The 18,640-nt window shown below is 41.0% G+C and overlaps 1 protein-coding gene across 1 annotated transcript; it reads right to left on the bottom strand.

Annotated features, from left to right (window-relative positions):
* Positions 1-1,613: 1,613 nt before the first annotated feature.
* Positions 1,614-7,863, bottom strand: LOC117186566. Its single transcript, XM_033387514.1, has 2 exons — positions 3,980-7,863; positions 1,614-3,907 (listed from the first exon to the last, which is right to left on the bottom strand). Exons 1-2 carry the CDS (start codon positions 7,330-7,332, stop codon positions 2,074-2,076), a joined length of 5,187 nt encoding a protein of 1,728 aa, XP_033243405.1. The 5' UTR covers positions 7,333-7,863; the 3' UTR covers positions 1,614-2,073.
* Positions 7,864-18,640: the final 10,777 nt, after the last annotated feature.

Here is an 18,640-nt window from a genome sequence, read left to right as displayed (position 1 = left end):
ACTGTCCGACAAAACAAAAATGTTATATTCATAATTTTTCTGAAAATTATGACATACTCTTAGGCAGAGAATATTTGATGGCCAGCAAAGCCGTCATCGATTACCGAAATGAAACGGTAACGTTAGGAGAAAGGTCATACCCAATCATCCAAAGTGGAGAAGCAATTGCCGTCGGCAAGACCGCACACAAAGGTGTTAAGCCATCTTCAAAGGAAGATATAACTACACCTAAGTGCCTTGACCCATCTCCTGAAGGAGAGCAATACTACGCTTCCGCATTAGAGAATGAATTAAGGGAATGCAACCAGCTAAGGTTGGAACATTTAAATGACGAAGAAAAGGAGAAACTAAAGAAAGTTCTCTATGAATTTAAGGACGTGCAGTATAAAGAAGGTGACATTTTGACCTTCACTAGTACTATAAAGCACGAAATTAAAACCCATCACGAAGATCCTGTATATCGTCGACCATATAAATATGCCCAAATACACGATCAAGAAGTGACTCAACAAATCAAAGATATGATTAGACAGGGAATCATTCGTAAGTCGAATTCTCCCTATTGTGCACCCATCGCTATGATACCAAAGAAAATAGATGCTTCAGGAAAGCAGAAATATCGTATGGTAGTAGATTATAGAAGTCTAAACGAGGTGACAATCAAGGATAAATTTCCTGCACCCAGAATGGACGAAATACTAGATAAACTAGGTAGGTGCCAATATTTCACAACAATCGATTTAGCTAAGGGATTCCATCAAATTCTTATGGAACCTAGCTCAATCCCAAAAACAGCTTTCTCCACGAAGCATGGTCATTACGAGTTCACTCGTATGCCCTTTGGGCTAACCACTGCCCCCGCTACCTTCCAAAGATGTATGAACAATCTGCTAGAAGAGTTAATCTTCAAAGATTGCCTCGTATACTTAGACGACATCATTATATTTTCCACTTCATTGGAAGAACACCTGTTGTCACTAAGGAGAGTATTTGGAAAGTTGAGAGACGCCAACTTAAAGCTACAAATGGATAAGTGTGAATTCCTGAAGAAAGAAACGGAATTCCTAGGCCATGTAGTAACAACTAACGGCATAGTTCCTAATCCAAAGAAAATATCTGCCATAATAAACTTCCCAATACCCAATACAACCACAAAAATAAAATCATTCATAGGTTTATGTGGATTCTATAGGAAATTCATTCCCAACTTCGCTAATATAGCGAAACCTATGACACTCAAATTAAAGAAACGAGCAGTCATAGACCCAACAGAGGAAAAATACGTCGAGGCCTTCGAAAAATTGAAAGTACTTATCACCTCAGACCCCTCCTCGCATTCCCAGATTTCAACAGAATGTTCACGGTAACAACCGATGCAAGTAACATTGCATTAGAAGCAGTGTTGTCGCAAGACCACAAACCAATCTGCTATGCAAGTAGAACCTTAAACGAACACGAAATCAATTATTCAGCAATAGAAAAGGAATTACTAGCTATAGTTTGGGCAACTAAGTATTTCAGATCATACCTGTTTGGTAGAACGTTTGAGATATTGAGTGATCACAAACCCTTGATTTGGTTGAATAACCTTGGTTATGAATTAGTGGACTGTATAATCGGTTATATCTTGAGCTTATTTATTATTTATTGATTATTTAATATTGGTGGTTATAGTACAATTATATTACAAGAATAGCGGGGGGTTCGATTCTGCGGCGGTACAAACTATGTGTGCGGGCGGCTTCGTCTCGAAGTTTCTACTGCATCAACTCCGCGAAAAGAAGTCGAGCAAAAGGGAATTGAAAGATGACGCGATAAGACTCGACGCGACGGTTTCAATGCAAAACAACGGAACGCATCGCTGTGTGCGTGTGCAGCTGCGGGTCTGGCCATGCGTGTGAGAACATTACAGCTATGTTCTGGACCCGAGTAAACAACAACACAGCTATGCGCGTAAAAATAGTTACTTAGGCGGTGTACTACAATCATGAGCGTGTAAATAGGTCAATCGCAATATACATGTAAAAACTACGAGGCTCATTTCTCACCATACCGGCCCCCCTGAACGACTGTTCAGAACAAGGGAAGCACAGCAAGTTTGGTAATAGGCCTCTTGTACACTCCTCGGGCGGTTTTGACGGTGACCACTCGAACCCTCTCGTCTTGGCCAGGATGAACTTCGGTGATTCGCCCAAGCAGCCACTTGCTAGGCGGTTGATTTGGCTCCTTCAGTACCACAAGAGTGTCCACGGTTATGTCGTTGGACTCCTGCTGCCATTTCGTGCGAGGTTGCAAGGAAGTAAGGTATTCCAGATTCCAACGTTTCCAGAATCCTTGAACCTTGGCTTGCAGTTGTCTCCAACGCTGCAGTCTGTTAATGTTGACGTCTAACAAGGACGGCTCCGGCACCGACATGTGAGGTTGATCTGTAAGAAAATGAGCGGGGGTAAGGGGATCCAAGCTGTGATCGCTGGGCGCGCACAGTGGGCGAGAGTTGAGTAACCCTTCAATCTGAGTTAAAATTGTTGAATATTCCTCGAAGGTTAACGCACTGCTACCAATTACTCGGCGAAGGTGGAGTTTGATAGATCGTACGCCTGTTTCCCAAAGACCTCCAAAGTGCGGGGCAGATGGCGGAATGAAGTGCCAGTTGATGTCCTGACTCGTCAGAAAATTAGCAATTTCCTCGTCTTGACTTTGAGATACAGCTATCCGTTGCATCTCCGTTAGTTCCTTTCTGGCTCCATGGAATGTTGTGCCATTGTCCGAGTACAAGTCGGATATAGGGCCACGTCGAGACCAAAAACGTTTGAAAGCGGCGATAAATGCAGGAGTCGTCAAATCACTGACGAGCTCGATATGAATTGCTTTGGTGGACAGACAAACAAAGATGGCAAACCAAGCTTTGCCAAGCTTCGGTGTCCGACCTGCTGATGTCTTGATGGTAACTGGTCCAGCGTAATCCAATCCAGAATGTAGAAAGCAGCGGGTGGGCTGAACGCGAAAGGCGGGAAGATCAGCCATGAGTTGTGTACTCGTTCCTTTGCGCTGGAGGAAGCATATCTTGCAGTTGAATACAATTTTGCGGACTATGTTACGGGCTCCCAGGATCCAATACTTCTGTCTCAACGTGTGAAACATAAATTCGACTCCAGCGTGTAACGATGTGACGTTCTGGTGTCTAGCTATTAAAACAGCGACTGGTGATTCCTTTGGAAGAAGTATGGGATGTTTTGCGTCATAGGTTGTCATCGAGTTTCCAATGCGTCCTCCTACGCGCAGAATTCCTTGGTCGTCAACAAATGGAGTGTAGTGAATCAACTTGGACTTTTGAGAAAGGGCTTGTCCAGTGCTCAGCTGTCTGTACTCCACTTGGAAGAACTCCATCTGGACATGTTTGATTACCCTAGAGCGGGCATATTGAAGCTCCCATGACGATAAAAATGATGACAGGCGGTCCTTGCAACGAAGACGATGTACGAACCGAAAGCAATAGCTAAGTGTCCGCAAGAGATGTGACCAGGAGGAAGCTTTGTTGATCATACAGTTAAGATCATTTCCTTCATTGGAAATGTGTAGACTAACTTGGGGCTTGACCTTTACTTCCATCCGCTCAGCGTCCTCAGTCGACAGTGCGAACTTGGCCTTAACAGGTGGCCAAGTGCGATGTGATTGGGAAAGCCACGGTGGTCCATTCCACCACAGTTGATGTTCTACCAGATCCTTTGGTAAAAGTCCGCGTGATGCACAGTCCGCGGGATTGTCCTCAGTGCGAATGTGTTGCCAGCAGCTACGTGGGCAAGCTTCTAGAATCTCAGCCGTGCGATTACAAACATAAGTGTTCCAAGTCCGTGGGGGTGATGAGAGCCAATGTAGTACAATTTCGGAGTCTGACCAACACGAAGTACTTGAAATAGGAATAGTTAGAGTTTGCTTAACCAGAGACATCAATTTCGACAGAAGATGGGCGGCATTCAACTCGAGCCGTGGGATGGAGATAGGTTTGATGGGTGCCACCCGGGTTTTTGCGGCGATCAGTGTTACAGCGTAGTCATTATTGACTCTCACGCGACTGTAGATGACAGCGGCGTATGCATGAGATGACGCATCGGCGAATCCATGCAGCTCCGTTGCTTGAAGTGGCGAGGATAGATAGCGGGGTATGCGACAGCTTTCCAGTAAATGAACTTCAGCTACAAACTGTTGCCACCGTGCGCATAGCTGCGCGGGTAGTGGTTCGTTCCAGTCGACCGAGCTCAGCCAACTATCTTGAAAGAGAACCTTTAGAAATACAGTTGTGGGGGCAAGCAACCCCAGTGGATCGTAGATCTTGGCAAGCTCGGACAGCAAAATCCGTTTTGTCAGAACCCCTGTGGCGTCGGGAATGGTCAACTTGAAGGAAAGCTCGTCCACAGCCGGGTCCCAGCGTATTCCAAGAACCTTGACATATTGAGTTGGGCTCTTTCCCTCTAGGGCTTCAAGTGGATACTCACAAATGTCCTGTGGCAGCGATTTGAGTAGTGACCAACAGTTTGAACTCCATTTTCGAAGTTTAAATTGAGCTTGGCTCAATAGCAAAATTAATTCATCTTTGAGTGCAATGAGATCGTCGATACTATCGCAACCAGTAGGGATATCATCCACGTACGCGTCTCGTACAAGCACAGCAGCAGCCTTCGGATACAAATCGGCATGATCTTGCGCGATCTGCTTGAGGACTCGAACAGCCAAGAACGGCGAAGACGCTAAACCATACGTCACGGTCAGCAATCGATAATGATCGAGTGTAGCAGTCTCCTCCTTTCGCCAGACAATCCGTTGGTAATGCGTGTGATCTTCTGAAACCCGGATGCCTCTAAACATTTTCTCAATGTCCGTACAAAACACATAGCGATGCTGACGGAAACGTAGACATACTCCAAGTAAATCCCTTTGAATAGGTGGTCCGATGTGTAGTCGTGAATTAAGTGAAGATCCATTGCAGTCCTCCCCAGAGCCATCGAATACAACTCGGCATTTCGTGGTGGTGCTATCTGGTTTAAATACTGCGTGGTGTGCTAAGTAATTGTGATTGGCGGGACCGTTTTCTACGGTACTAGAAGGAATCACCTCCATGTGTCCTCGTTGTATATAATCCTCCATAAGCTCGACATACTGTTGTTTGAGCGCAGGAAATTTTCGAAATTTCCGCTCGAGAGAAGAAAAGCGTCGTAGTGCTTGTGGCAGTGTGGACCCCATCGGAGGGGCAGATTCCTTGAACGGGTATTGGACGATGTACACGCCATCGTTTCTGCGGGCGTGCGTATGAACGAAGTGTTGCTCAGCGGGATCACTAGCATCAATGGTAGCGTCACTTGGTTGAACTCGTTCCATGTCCATGAACGATCGAACCAAAGTGTCCAGATCCTCGTGCGCGTGATGTGCTAGTGCGTGGTTGTGAGCATCACTACTGAGATGGTAGCTGCCTGTAATGACCCAACCAAAATTAGTATGAAGTGCAATAGGATATTCAGAACCAAACTCTTTGCGTTGTCCAGTGTACAGGTTCCAAAGCTGATCAGCTCCTAAGATCACGTCGATTTCGCCTGGTTTACCAAATGTAGGGTCCGCTAAGGGTAGATCACGAATCCTTTTCCACATCGGTGTGTTAGACTCGATCCTCTGGGCTGGAATCGAGGATGTTAAAGTGTTCATAATCAGACCTGTTACCACCACTGAGGCCGAGCTTGTGCGGGAGAGCAGCGTGAATGTGGCGCGACCTCTAGTAACCCCAGCAGGATTTGCGCCTAGACCAACCACTGGTATACGAGCGTGGGTGCGCGGCAAACCAATTCGTTGAATAAATGATTCGGCGACCATCGTTATAGTCGAACCAGTATCCAACAGTATCCTGCAGGTGGTCTCGTTGCCCCAGGAGTCGACTATAGTGGCCAAAATCGTTGGCAATATGGCCTGACTCTTGGCCACGAATTTCCTCTCCAATGTATGATGGCTGACCACGGCAGGATCAGCGTCATCAGGGAAACTGGACGAGCGGACGGGTGAGTCAGCGGAGTTATTGACATCAGCGGAAGCCGTGACAGAGCGTATGTCCTCTGGATGAACAAGAGTGTGGTGCCTCAGCTTACACAGACGGCACGTGTTTGTGGAATTACACTCCTTGACTTGATGAGATCGGCTTAGACAATTGAAGCACAAATGACCATCCCTTGCGAACTTGCGGCGGTCCACAACATCCAGAGCCTTGAATTGAGTGCACGCATAAAGGCTGTGTTGCTCGTGACAATATACACAATCACGAGCAGACGTATTTGGCACGTCCACATGATGAGAAATTGCACGACGTTTATTCAGCACCGTGTGTGTATCCTGGATTAGCTTTGGATCTTGACAAGACTCAAGTGCATCGCAACGGGCGAAGACAAAGCCGAACAGGTCATTTATGGTCACATTTTCCTTGCACGATTCACTGGAGGTGGCCCACGCTTCCTTGCATTCCGGGTCTAACTTTGAGAGCAAGATATGGATTAGCCACACATCGCGGCTGTCGCAGCTCAGCGCATGTAGACCACGTATACTTTCGTCAGCGGTGTCGACTATCTTACGCAACTCGGCGATGTTTGAACCCTTTGCGGTTGGCAACGAAAGAAAGTTTTGAATGAACGAACGAGCAATCAGTGACTTCTTGTTGTAGCGATTTTCGAGCCTCTCCCATGCGTCCTGGTAATTGGCATCCGATACGGGAATATGTTTTATCAGAGACAACGCTTCACCATCCAGATAGGATTTCAAATAATGAAACTTTTGGCACTTGGACAGACTACTCTTCTTGTCGACTGAGCCTAAGAACAAGTCACTAAACTGACACCAATCCTCGTATCTGCCCGAAAACGTCGGAATGCGTATTTTCTCGAACTGCAGCTCTGTGGTTCCCGATGAGTCCCGAATCCTCTCCAGAAGTTGAGTTTGTCCCTCAAATAAGCGTTCCACAGTGGTCGATAGCAGTAGATTTGAGTTGTCGTGCTCAGTCTTGTGACTGCTCCGGTCACGTATGGCTTCAGTGAAGATACTATGCGCACTAAAGAACCTTTTCTCATATTCGGGGATGTCCAAACCCGGATCCACGTATTCCTCTTCATCATTATATTGGACCAGCTCTTCAGACAGCTCCATAAAGCGGTTGAAAGTTGCAACAAGTCGGTCCAACTTGTGCTCTAATGTTTGCACAGAAGTACATGACTGTACAAACTCTTGAGCCTCCGCAGCCACGCGAGTTAATTGGGATTTGCAGGCCCCACGTTGCTGAATTAGACGATGCACTAGGGCCTTCATGGCAAACAGCGGGTAACGGTATCACTCAATATGTATATGTATAAATAAACTCAAACGCGGAGATCCGGCTCGAAGGACCAATTTTTTGTTATGGTTATGAATTAGTGGACTGTATAATCGGTTATATCTTGAGCTTATTTATTATTTATTGATTATTTAATATTGGTGGTTATAGTACAATTATATTACAAGAATAGCGGGGGGTTCGATTCGGCGGCGGTACAAACTATGTGTGCGGGCGGCTTCGTCTCGAAGTTTCTACTGCATCAACTCCGCGAAAAGAAGTCGAGCAAAAGGGAATTGAAAGATCACGCGATAAGACTCGACGCGACGGTTTCAATGCAAAACAACGGAACGCATCGCTGTGTGCGTGTGCAGCTGCGGGTCTGGCCATGCGTGTGAGAACATTACAGCTATGTTCTGGACCCGAGTAAACAACAACACAGCTATGCGCGTAAAAATAGTTACTTAGGCGGTGTACTACAATCATGAGCGTGTAAATAGGTCAATCGCATATACATGTAAAAACTACGAGGCTCATTTCTCACCAAACCTCAAGGAACCAAATATGAAGCTACAACGATGGAAGATCAAATTAAATGAATTTGACTTCAAAATAAAATATTTACCCGGAAAGGAGAACCATGTAGCCGATGCGCTATCAAGAGTAAAGATTAACGAAAACCTACTCGGGGAAACCATTAATAGTGATTGTGCAACGGCCCATAGCGCGCAAGAAGATAATACAAATTATATTCCACTTACAGAGAGACCAATCAATTACTATAATAGGCAAATAGAACTGATTAAAGGTAATGAGGATAAGGTAGAAACATCCCACTATTTCCACAAGATACTGATAAAAATCACATATACTGAAATGACAGAGTCATTAGCAAAAGATATAATAAAGGAATATGTGTGTACCAAAAAGAGTGCACTATATTTCCATAACGAAGCGGACTTCCCACTGTTCCAAAGGGCATTCCTGGAGATAATCAGTCCAAATCACTTCACTAAACTGATTAAATCCAGTACCAAACTCATAAATATTCCGAACTACTCCGAATTCAAAGAACAAATATTGAAGAATCATAAAGAGCTACTTCACCCAGGTATCGAAAAGACCACTAATTGGTTTAAAGTAAAATTCTACTACCCCGATTATCAAAAGTTAATCCAAAATATTATCAATGTCCTACGTGCAACGTTGCTAAAACAGAGCATCGTAACACCAATTTAACCTTCGAAATCACCCCTGAAATACAAAATATCAGAGAAAAGTATGTCATGGATTTCTATTTGGTAGGCAATCAACAATTCCTATCATGCATTGATGTATATTCTAAATTCGCTACCCTTATAGAAGTTAAGAGTCGTGACTGGTTAGAAACCAAGAGAGCCATCATAAAAGTCTTTAACGAAATGGGCAAGCCACAGGGAATTAAAGCCGACAAAGATTCAGCCTTTATGTGCGCAGCATTGCAAGCATGGTTGAATGCGGAAAATGTGAAAATCGAAATCACTACCAGTAAAAACGGAGTTTCTGATGTAGAACGACTACATAAAACGATCAATGAAAAATTAAGAATCATTTCAAGTGAGGATAACATAGAAAACAAGCTCACAAAATTCGAGTTAATTCTATACACTTATAACCATAAAACGGTTCATAATACTACAAAAAGATCCCCAGCTGATATCTTCCTGTACGCCGGACTACCAGATTATAACACCCAACTGAATAAAGTTAGGAAGATCAATCATTTGAATAACGATAGAATCGACTTTGAAGTAGACACACGCTACAAGAATGCACCCCTAGTTAAAACAAAAACAACCAACCCGTTCAAAAGAACAGGGGAAATTAGGCAGGTAGACGAAAAGCACTTTGAAGAGAAAAATAGAGGGAGGAAAATCACCCACTATAAAACGAAATTCAAAAGAAAGAAAAAATCTAATAAAAGTAAATACGATAATTGCAGAGTACCCGAAGAGAGTACTGGGAATCCGGAGCTAAAACATGATTTAGATTATAATCTTACTAATGTTCACCGTCCTACAGTCTTCCGGACAGAATATAGAGATAGATCCCATCAATTCAAGGAATGGATATCTCATATTCAAAACAAATACCATTAACATACCCATTAATTATGAATACCATTATCTAACAATTAATATAACAAGAACAGATGAAACATATCAGAGTTTACTAGAACAGGCAACCCAATATAATAACGTAATCCAAGTTCAATATTTAATCGAGAAATTGCAACGTGAATTCAACGGCATCAAAATAGCCAAAAGAAACAAAAGAGGCCTTATAAATGCAGTAGGCACAGTATATAAATATCTATTTGGAACATTAGATCAAGATGATAAAGTCGAATTAGAAGGGAAAATAAACAATCTGGCTAGCCACAGTGTTCAAGCTAACGAATTAAACTTAGTAATTCAAGCAGTAAATTCTGGCATAGAAGTTGTCAATAAATTAAACAAGGATAATGATAGAAATAAGCAACTAGAGATATTAATATTTAACCTTCAACATTTTACAGAGTACATAGAGGATATTGAATTAGGCATGCAGCTAACAAGACTAGGGATCTTTAATCCAAAATTATTGAAGCAGGATTACCTGAAACACATCGATTCAGAGAAATTATTAAATATCAAAACATCTGCCTGGTTGAAAACAGACACTAACGAAATACTAATAATTTCCAACATCCCACGAGAGATCAGAAATATTCCTATACTTAAAATTGTCCCATATCCAGATGAAGATAATAACATCCTCACTGACCTAACGCACAACAATTATTACGTTCTAGAAAACGAGGTATATGAAAAAGAATCAAAACGAAAAATAAATGACGAATGTATTTCAGGAATAGTCAAACAAGTAGAAACAAAATGTCCATACACCAAAGCACACCAAAACTTTCAAATAAGTTTCATAGAACCCAATATATTGATAACTTGGAAATTACCAAAAACCATATTAAACCAAGATTGCCTAAACCAAGAAATAAAAGTAGAAGGTAACGCATTAATAAAAATACATAATTGCAGTGTAATAATATCCAACTCCATACCAGAATTTGCACAAAGCATCTACATCAACAATAACGTAACAAAAATTAAACCATTGTCTTATTTGCAAACCAAAGAAATCGTAATAGAAAATACGCGATTAAATAATGTATTACATGTAAGCTTAATACTACTATTTGTCATAATCATAATAGGATTAAGCTACAAATTGTTTAATCTAAGTAAAAGCAATAAGCCTAAAACCGACCCGCACATAGAAACACCCTTAGACGAAGACGAGGAATCCCCAGCAGGCACAGTTTTAGACGCACCTGAACTATATCCAAAGATAATCGCCTGAGGACAGGCTTAAATCTAACAATGGGGGAGTGACATATCTATAGTCCATGCTCCGCATACCCTTGTCTATGTCTATTACCCTGCACCCACAATACTATAAACAATACGACACCCTCAGCTTCGAACCCTCATAAACAATCTCACGCTCGAAATGGACCACGCGTAGCCGATTGCAGGCAATGTAAACAAACACCCTAAACTGGAAGTTGAACATAAAACAATAGATGCCGCACTAGAATCCAGCCGCACCAGAATCACGCCACTCTTCAGAGATCAATTACTAATCGATTCTCAAGAATCACACCATCCTAGCTGACCAATCAGAGGCCCTATTCTCAGCCACCCCCAAGTAATGCAACACCGCTCATACGCAGCGGAAGCCTTTCATCAAAAGCCGCCTTTCCCACATATCGATCGAGTCACGTACTCCATCTCCGAAGCCGAAGTCGAAGCCAACGCCTACGAATCCAAATCCGAATCCCAAACCGAGCATCATAATATAAATAGTCTACATCTAAGAAGCCAACTGAGTTCTGTTCAAGACAATCGTCAATCGCGACACCGTCGGAGAATTCAACCAAAGTTAATTCCGTTCAAGACATCAGACCTCAGTCATCGTCGGGGAAATAACTAACCAATGTACGCTAAGTTTAAGTGAAAGAATAAAACCTTTTTTAAAACTTAAACTGAAGTGTCGCATATTTAACTGGGGCAGTCGGTAGGATCTCAGTTAAAAGTGAATCCTTTTTTTAAGACGATCAATTGGCGTAGTGACAGTTACAGTGCGTAATAACCTACAGTGATCAGAGAAAAAGTAACGCTAATACTAAAGAGATCTACCAAAGAATCTACACACGATTGAAACTCAATTAATATTAGAAAAAATAAATAAATAAAAAGAAATCAACATGCCGCTAACAGAAATACACCGAACCAAGCCTTGAAGTCAATCAGGCAAATTCCACCATACGACGGATGCCAAGAACGCCTAAGCTCGTTCATAAGCAGGATTGAGTAAATCTCCGAATTGTACCCAACAGAAGACATCCGGCAACAAAGCATCATGTACGGAGCCACTGAGGGTCAACTGTGCGGACGAGCACAACTTTTATCACAAAGCCTTCAAACCAACACCTGGACCGATCTAAAAGCAGCCCTAATCAGCAAATTCAACAACCACACTCCATACGAAACGCTGCTACAACAATTACACGACACCAAATTCAATGGGAATATTCGTAAGTTCGTAGAGGAACTAGAAATTAAGTCAAATGTTATAGTAAGTAAACTAAATCTGGAGACTAGCCCAGAAAATAAGATAATCTTTAAAAACGCTCTGGCAAATGCTACCAGACATACCATAGAAGATGCTCTACCCAAAAAACTGTTCATCATTTTAGCAAAGAAAGACATTTCTACTATGGCTAATCTAGAAAAATCAGCTCAAGAGTTAGGAATCTACGAAAATTTCGTAACTGATAACAAGAATCACGAACACTCAAGAAACGGAAATAACAATCGTAGGAATGTTGGAACTTATTACCCTCGCTATAGTAGTAACGATTATAACAATCAAAACCCAAGTACTTCCAGAAATAATCATGGATCGAATCGAAATAATTCAGGAAATAATGCCGTAAATAATAAAGGATTATTTAACGAATTTAGAAATTCCTTAAACCAGGGCAGAGTACAGAATCCCACAAACTATCAAATCAATCAGACTCAGGCAGGTAGCAGTGCACCAAATCAGCCAGTCAAACGATCTAGGGAAAGCCAAAGCGGACAAATGAAATGGATGTAAATTTTTAGCAGAGTGCCTCGGAAGAAATCGAGGAAGACCATATATAGAAATAATCGTAAATAATAAAAAATTAAGAGGTATCGCGGACTCGGGATCGTCAATAAATATAATAAAAGAAAACTATACAGATTCCAAAGTCGATAGCGACAACCTCACCGTCCATACCATCAATGGACCCGTCCGTCTGACTCAGAGCATTACACGTAATGCAACCAAAAACTGTCCGACAAAACAAAAATGTTATATTCATAATTTTTCTGAAAATTATGACATACTCTTAGGCAGAGAATATTTGATGGCCAGCAAAGCCGTCATCGATTACCGAAATGAAACGGTAACGTTAGGAGAAAGGTCATACCCAATCATCCAAAGTGGAGAAGCAATTGCCGTCGGCAAGACCGCACACAAAGGTGTTAAGCCATCTTCAAAGGAAGATATAACTACACCTAAGTGCCTTGACCCATCTCCTGAAGGAGAGCAATACTACGCTTCCGCATTAGAGAATGAATTAAGGGAATGCAACCAGCTAAGGTTGGAACATTTAAATGACGAAGAAAAGGAGAAACTAAAGAAAGTTCTCTATGAATTTAAGGACGTGCAGTATAAAGAAGGTGACATTTTGACCTTCACTAGTACTATAAAGCACGAAATTAAAACCCATCACGAAGATCCTGTATATCGTCGACCATATAAATATGCCCAAATACACGATCAAGAAGTGACTCAACAAATCAAAGATATGATTAGACAGGGAATCATTCGTAAGTCGAATTCTCCCTATTGTGCACCCATCGCTATGATACCAAAGAAAATAGATGCTTCAGGAAAGCAGAAATATCGTATGGTAGTAGATTATAGAAGTCTAAACGAGGTGACAATCAAGGATAAATTTCCTGCACCCAGAATGGACGAAATACTAGATAAACTAGGTAGGTGCCAATATTTCACAACAATCGATTTAGCTAAGGGATTCCATCAAATTCTTATGGAACCTAGCTCAATCCCAAAAACAGCTTTCTCCACGAAGCATGGTCATTACGAGTTCACTCGTATGCCCTTTGGGCTAACCACTGCCCCCGCTACCTTCCAAAGATGTATGAACAATCTGCTAGAAGAGTTAATCTTCAAAGATTGCCTCGTATACTTAGACGACATCATTATATTTTCCACTTCATTGGAAGAACACCTGTTGTCACTAAGGAGAGTATTTGGAAAGTTGAGAGACGCCAACTTAAAGCTACAAATGGATAAGTGTGAATTCCTGAAGAAAGAAACGGAATTCCTAGGCCATGTAGTAACAACTAACGGCATAGTTCCTAATCCAAAGAAAATATCTGCCATAATAAACTTCCCAATACCCAATACAACCACAAAAATAAAATCATTCATAGGTTTATGTGGATTCTATAGGAAATTCATTCCCAACTTCGCTAATATAGCGAAACCTATGACACTCAAATTAAAGAAACGAGCAGTCATAGACCCAACAGAGGAAAAATACGTCGAGGCCTTCGAAAAATTGAAAGTACTTATCACCTCAGACCCCTCCTCGCATTCCCAGATTTCAACAGAATGTTCACGGTAACAACCGATGCAAGTAACATTGCATTAGAAGCAGTGTTGTCGCAAGACCACAAACCAATCTGCTATGCAAGTAGAACCTTAAACGAACACTAAATCAATTATTCAGCAATAGAAAAGGAATTACTAGCTATAGTTTGGGCAACTAAGTATTTCAGATCATACCTGTTTGGTAGAACGTTTGAGATATTGAGTGATCACAAACCATTGATTTGGTTGAATAACCTCAAGGAACCAAATATGAAGCTACAACGATGGAAGATCAAATTAAATGAATTTGACTTCAAAATAAAATATTTACCCGGAAAGGAGAACCATGTAGCCGATGCGCTATCAAGAGTAAAGATTAACGAAAACCTACTCGGGGAAACCATTAATAGTGATTGTGCAACGGCCCATAGCGCGCAAGAAGATAATACAAATTATATTCCACTTACAGAGAGACCAATCAATTACTATAATAGGCAAATAGAACTGATTAAAGGTAATGAGGATAAGGTAGAAACATCCCACTATTTCCACAAGATACTGATAAAAATCACATATACTGAAATGACAGAGTCATTAGCAAAAGATATAATAAAGGAATATGTGTGTACCAAAAAGAGTGCACTATATTTCCATAACGAAGCGGACTTCCCACTGTTCCAAAGGGCATTCCTGGAGATAATCAGTCCAAATCACTTCACTAAACTGATTAAATCCAGTACCAAACTCATAAATATTCCGAACTACTCCGAATTCAAAGAACAAATATTGAAGAATCATAAAGAGCTACTTCACCCAGGTATCGAAAAGACCACTAATTGGTTTAAAGTAAAATTCTACTACCCCGATTATCAAAAGTTAATCCAAAATATTATCAATGTCCTACGTGCAACGTTGCTAAAACAGAGCATCGTAACACCAATTTAACCTTCGAAATCACCCCTGAAATACAAAATATCAGAGAAAAGTATGTCATGGATTTCTATTTGGTAGGCAATCAACAATTCCTATCATGCATTGATGTATATTCTAAATTCGCTACCCTTATAGAAGTTAAGAGTCGTGACTGGTTAGAAACCAAGAGAGCCATCATAAAAGTCTTTAACGAAATGGGCAAGCCACAGGGAATTAAAGCCGACAAAGATTCAGCCTTTATGTGCGCAGCATTGCAAGCATGGTTGAATGCGGAAAATGTGAAAATCGAAATCACTACCAGTAAAAACGGAGTTTCTGATGTAGAACGACTACATAAAACGATCAATGAAAAATTAAGAATCATTTCAAGTGAGGATAACATAGAAAACAAGCTCACAAAATTCGAGTTAATTCTATACACTTATAACCATAAAACGGTTCATAATACTACAAAAAGATCCCCAGCTGATATCTTCCTGTACGCCGGACTACCAGATTATAACACCCAACTGAATAAAGTTAGGAAGATCAATCATTTGAATAACGATAGAATCGACTTTGAAGTAGACACACGCTACAAGAATGCACCCCTAGTTAAAACAAAAACAACCAACCCGTTCAAAAGAACAGGGGAAATTAGGCAGGTAGACGAAAAGCACTTTGAAGAGAAAAATAGAGGGAGGAAAATCACCCACTATAAAACGAAATTCAAAAGAAAGAAAAAATCTAATAAAAGTAAATACGATAATTGCAGAGTACCCGAAGAGAGTACTGGGAATCCGGAGCTAAAACATGATTTAGATTATAATCTTACTAATGTTCACCGTCCTACAGTCTTCCGGACAGAATATAGAGATAGATCCCATCAATTCAAGGAATGGATATCTCATATTCAAAACAAATACCATTAACATACCCATTAATTATGAAATACCATTATCTAACAATTAATATAACAAGAACAGATGAAACATATCAGAGTTTACTAGAACAGGCAACCCAATATAATAACGTAATCCAAGTTCAATATTTAATCGAGAAATTGCAACGTGAATTCAACGGCATCAAAATAGCCAAAAGAAACAAAAGAGGCCTTATAAATGCAGTAGGCACAGTATATAAATATCTATTTGGAACATTAGATCAAGATGATAAAGTCAAATTAGAAGGGAAAATAAACAATCTGGCTAGCCACAGTGTTCAAGCTAACGAATTAAACTTAGTAATTCAAGCAGTAAATTCTGGCATAGAAGTTGTCAATAAATTAAACAAGGATAATGATAGAAATAAGCAACTAGAGATATTAATATTTAACCTTCAACATTTTACAGAGTACATAGAGGATATTGAATTAGGCATGCAGCTAACAAGACTAGGGATCTTTAATCCAAAATTATTGAGGCAGGATTACCTGAAACACATCGATTCAGAGAAATTATTAAATATCAAAACATCTACCTGGTTGAAAACAGACACTAACGAAATACTAATAATTTCCAACATCCCACGAGAGATCAGAAATATTCCTATACTTAAAATTGTCCCATATCCAGATGAAGATAATAACATCCTCACTGACCTAACGCACAACAATTATTACGTTCTAGAAAACGAGGTATATGAAAAAGAATCAAAACGAAAAATAAATGACGAATGTATTTCAGGAATAGTCAAACAAGTAGAAACAAAATGTCCATACACCAAAGCACACCAAAACTTTCAAATAAGTTTCATAGAACCCAATATATTGATAACTTGGAAATTACCAAAAACCATATTAAACCAAGATTGCCTAAACCAAGAAATAAAAGTAGAAGGTAACGCATTAATAAAAATACATAATTGCAGTGTAATAATATCCAACTCCATACCAGAATTTGCACAAAGCATCTACATCAACAATAACGTAACAAAAATTAAACCATTGTCTTATTTGCAAACCAAAGAAATCGTAATAGAAAATACGCGATTAAATAATGTATTACATGTAAGCTTAATACTACTATTTGTCATAATCATAATAGGATTAAGCTACAAATTGTTTAATCTAAGTAAAAGCAATAAGCCTAAAACCGACCCGCACATAGAAACACCCTTAGACGAAGACGAGGAATCCCCAGCAGGCACAGTTTTAGACGCACCTGAACTATATCCAAAGATAATCGCCTGAGGACAGGCTTAAATCTAACAATGGGGGAGTGACATATCTATAGTCCATGCTCCGCATACCCTTGTCTATGTCTATTACCCTGCACCCACAATACTATAAACAATACGACACCCTCAGCTTCGAACCCTCATAAACAATCTCACGCTCGAAATGGACCACGCGTAGCCGATTGCAGGCAATGTAAACAAACACCCTAAACTGGAAGTTGAACATAAAACAATAGATGCCGCACTAGAATCCAGCCGCACTAGAATCCAGCCGCACCAGAATCACGCCACTCTTCAGAGATCAATTACTAATCGATTCTCAAGAATCACACCATCCTAGCTGACCAATCAGAGGCCCTATTCTCAGCCACCCCCAAGTAATGCAACACCGCTAATACGCAGCGGAAGCCTTTCATCAAAAGCCGCCTTTCCCACATATCGATCGAGTCACGTACTCCATCTCCGAAGCCGAAGTCGAAGCCAACGCCTACGAATCCAAATCCGAATCCCAAACCGAGCATCATAATATAAATAGTCTACATCTAAGAAGCCAACTGAGTTTTGTTCAAGACAATCGTCAATCGCGACACCGTCGGAGAATTCAACCAAAGTTAATTCCGTTCAAGACATCAGACCTCAGTCATCGTCGGGGAAATAACTAACCAATGTACGCTAAGTTTAAGTGAAAGAATAAAACCTTTTTTAAAGCTTAAACTGAAGTGTCGCATATTTAACTATATATATGTAAGAAGGAGTGGGCCAGCTGGCCTATTGAGGGGGCAGCGGAGATAAGCAACAGCAGTAATAACAGCAGCAGAGGAACAGCTGATTAGCAGCAACAGCAGTAGTAACAGCAGCAGCAACAGCAGTAGTAACAGCAGCAGATCAACAGCGGACAGAGAAGAAGAGGAACCGAGCGAAGCAGTGAGGAGGAGAGTACAGCAGCATACGGACGCGACTCAAGCAGCAGCAGAAAATCAGCAGAAATAAGCCGTAACATTAAGAACTTTTGTAAGCACACATAACAGGCCACCGCGATAATAATACGAATAAACAACACTCTAAATAATATTCTACATTTGGGGGCTCAACCAGTCGCGTACTGCCTGTGTAAAGTGGAAAAAATCAAAAATTGTGTGTCTCATGTCTCAGAAGCCGGCAGCAGACGAAGCGAGACGGAAAAGCAAAAATTCGGTGCAAAAAAACTGCTCATTAGACTCTCAGAAGCCGCAAGCAGAGGAAGCGAGACAGCGAGTGGGTGAAAAGAAGAACCGAGAAAAAAGGGTTGTTTCAAGCCGGCTGCCCACAAGAGTATTGCGCAGTAGAATTATAATGGAAAATACAAGTGGACCACCAGCCGGGAATATGCAGCAAAACGCGAACGAGGAAGCGATGAGGTCAACACTCCTAGAAGAAAACACACAGACGCTCCAACAGCTGGTTCAACTGCTCTCGATGAAAATA

This window comes from Drosophila miranda, chromosome XR, assembly GCF_003369915.1.
Source record: "Drosophila miranda strain MSH22 chromosome XR, D.miranda_PacBio2.1, whole genome shotgun sequence".
Taxonomy (NCBI): domain Eukaryota; kingdom Metazoa; phylum Arthropoda; class Insecta; order Diptera; family Drosophilidae; genus Drosophila; species Drosophila miranda.
Note: the sequence above shows the minus strand (reverse complement) of the source record. Positions and strands in the feature narration are given on the sequence as shown.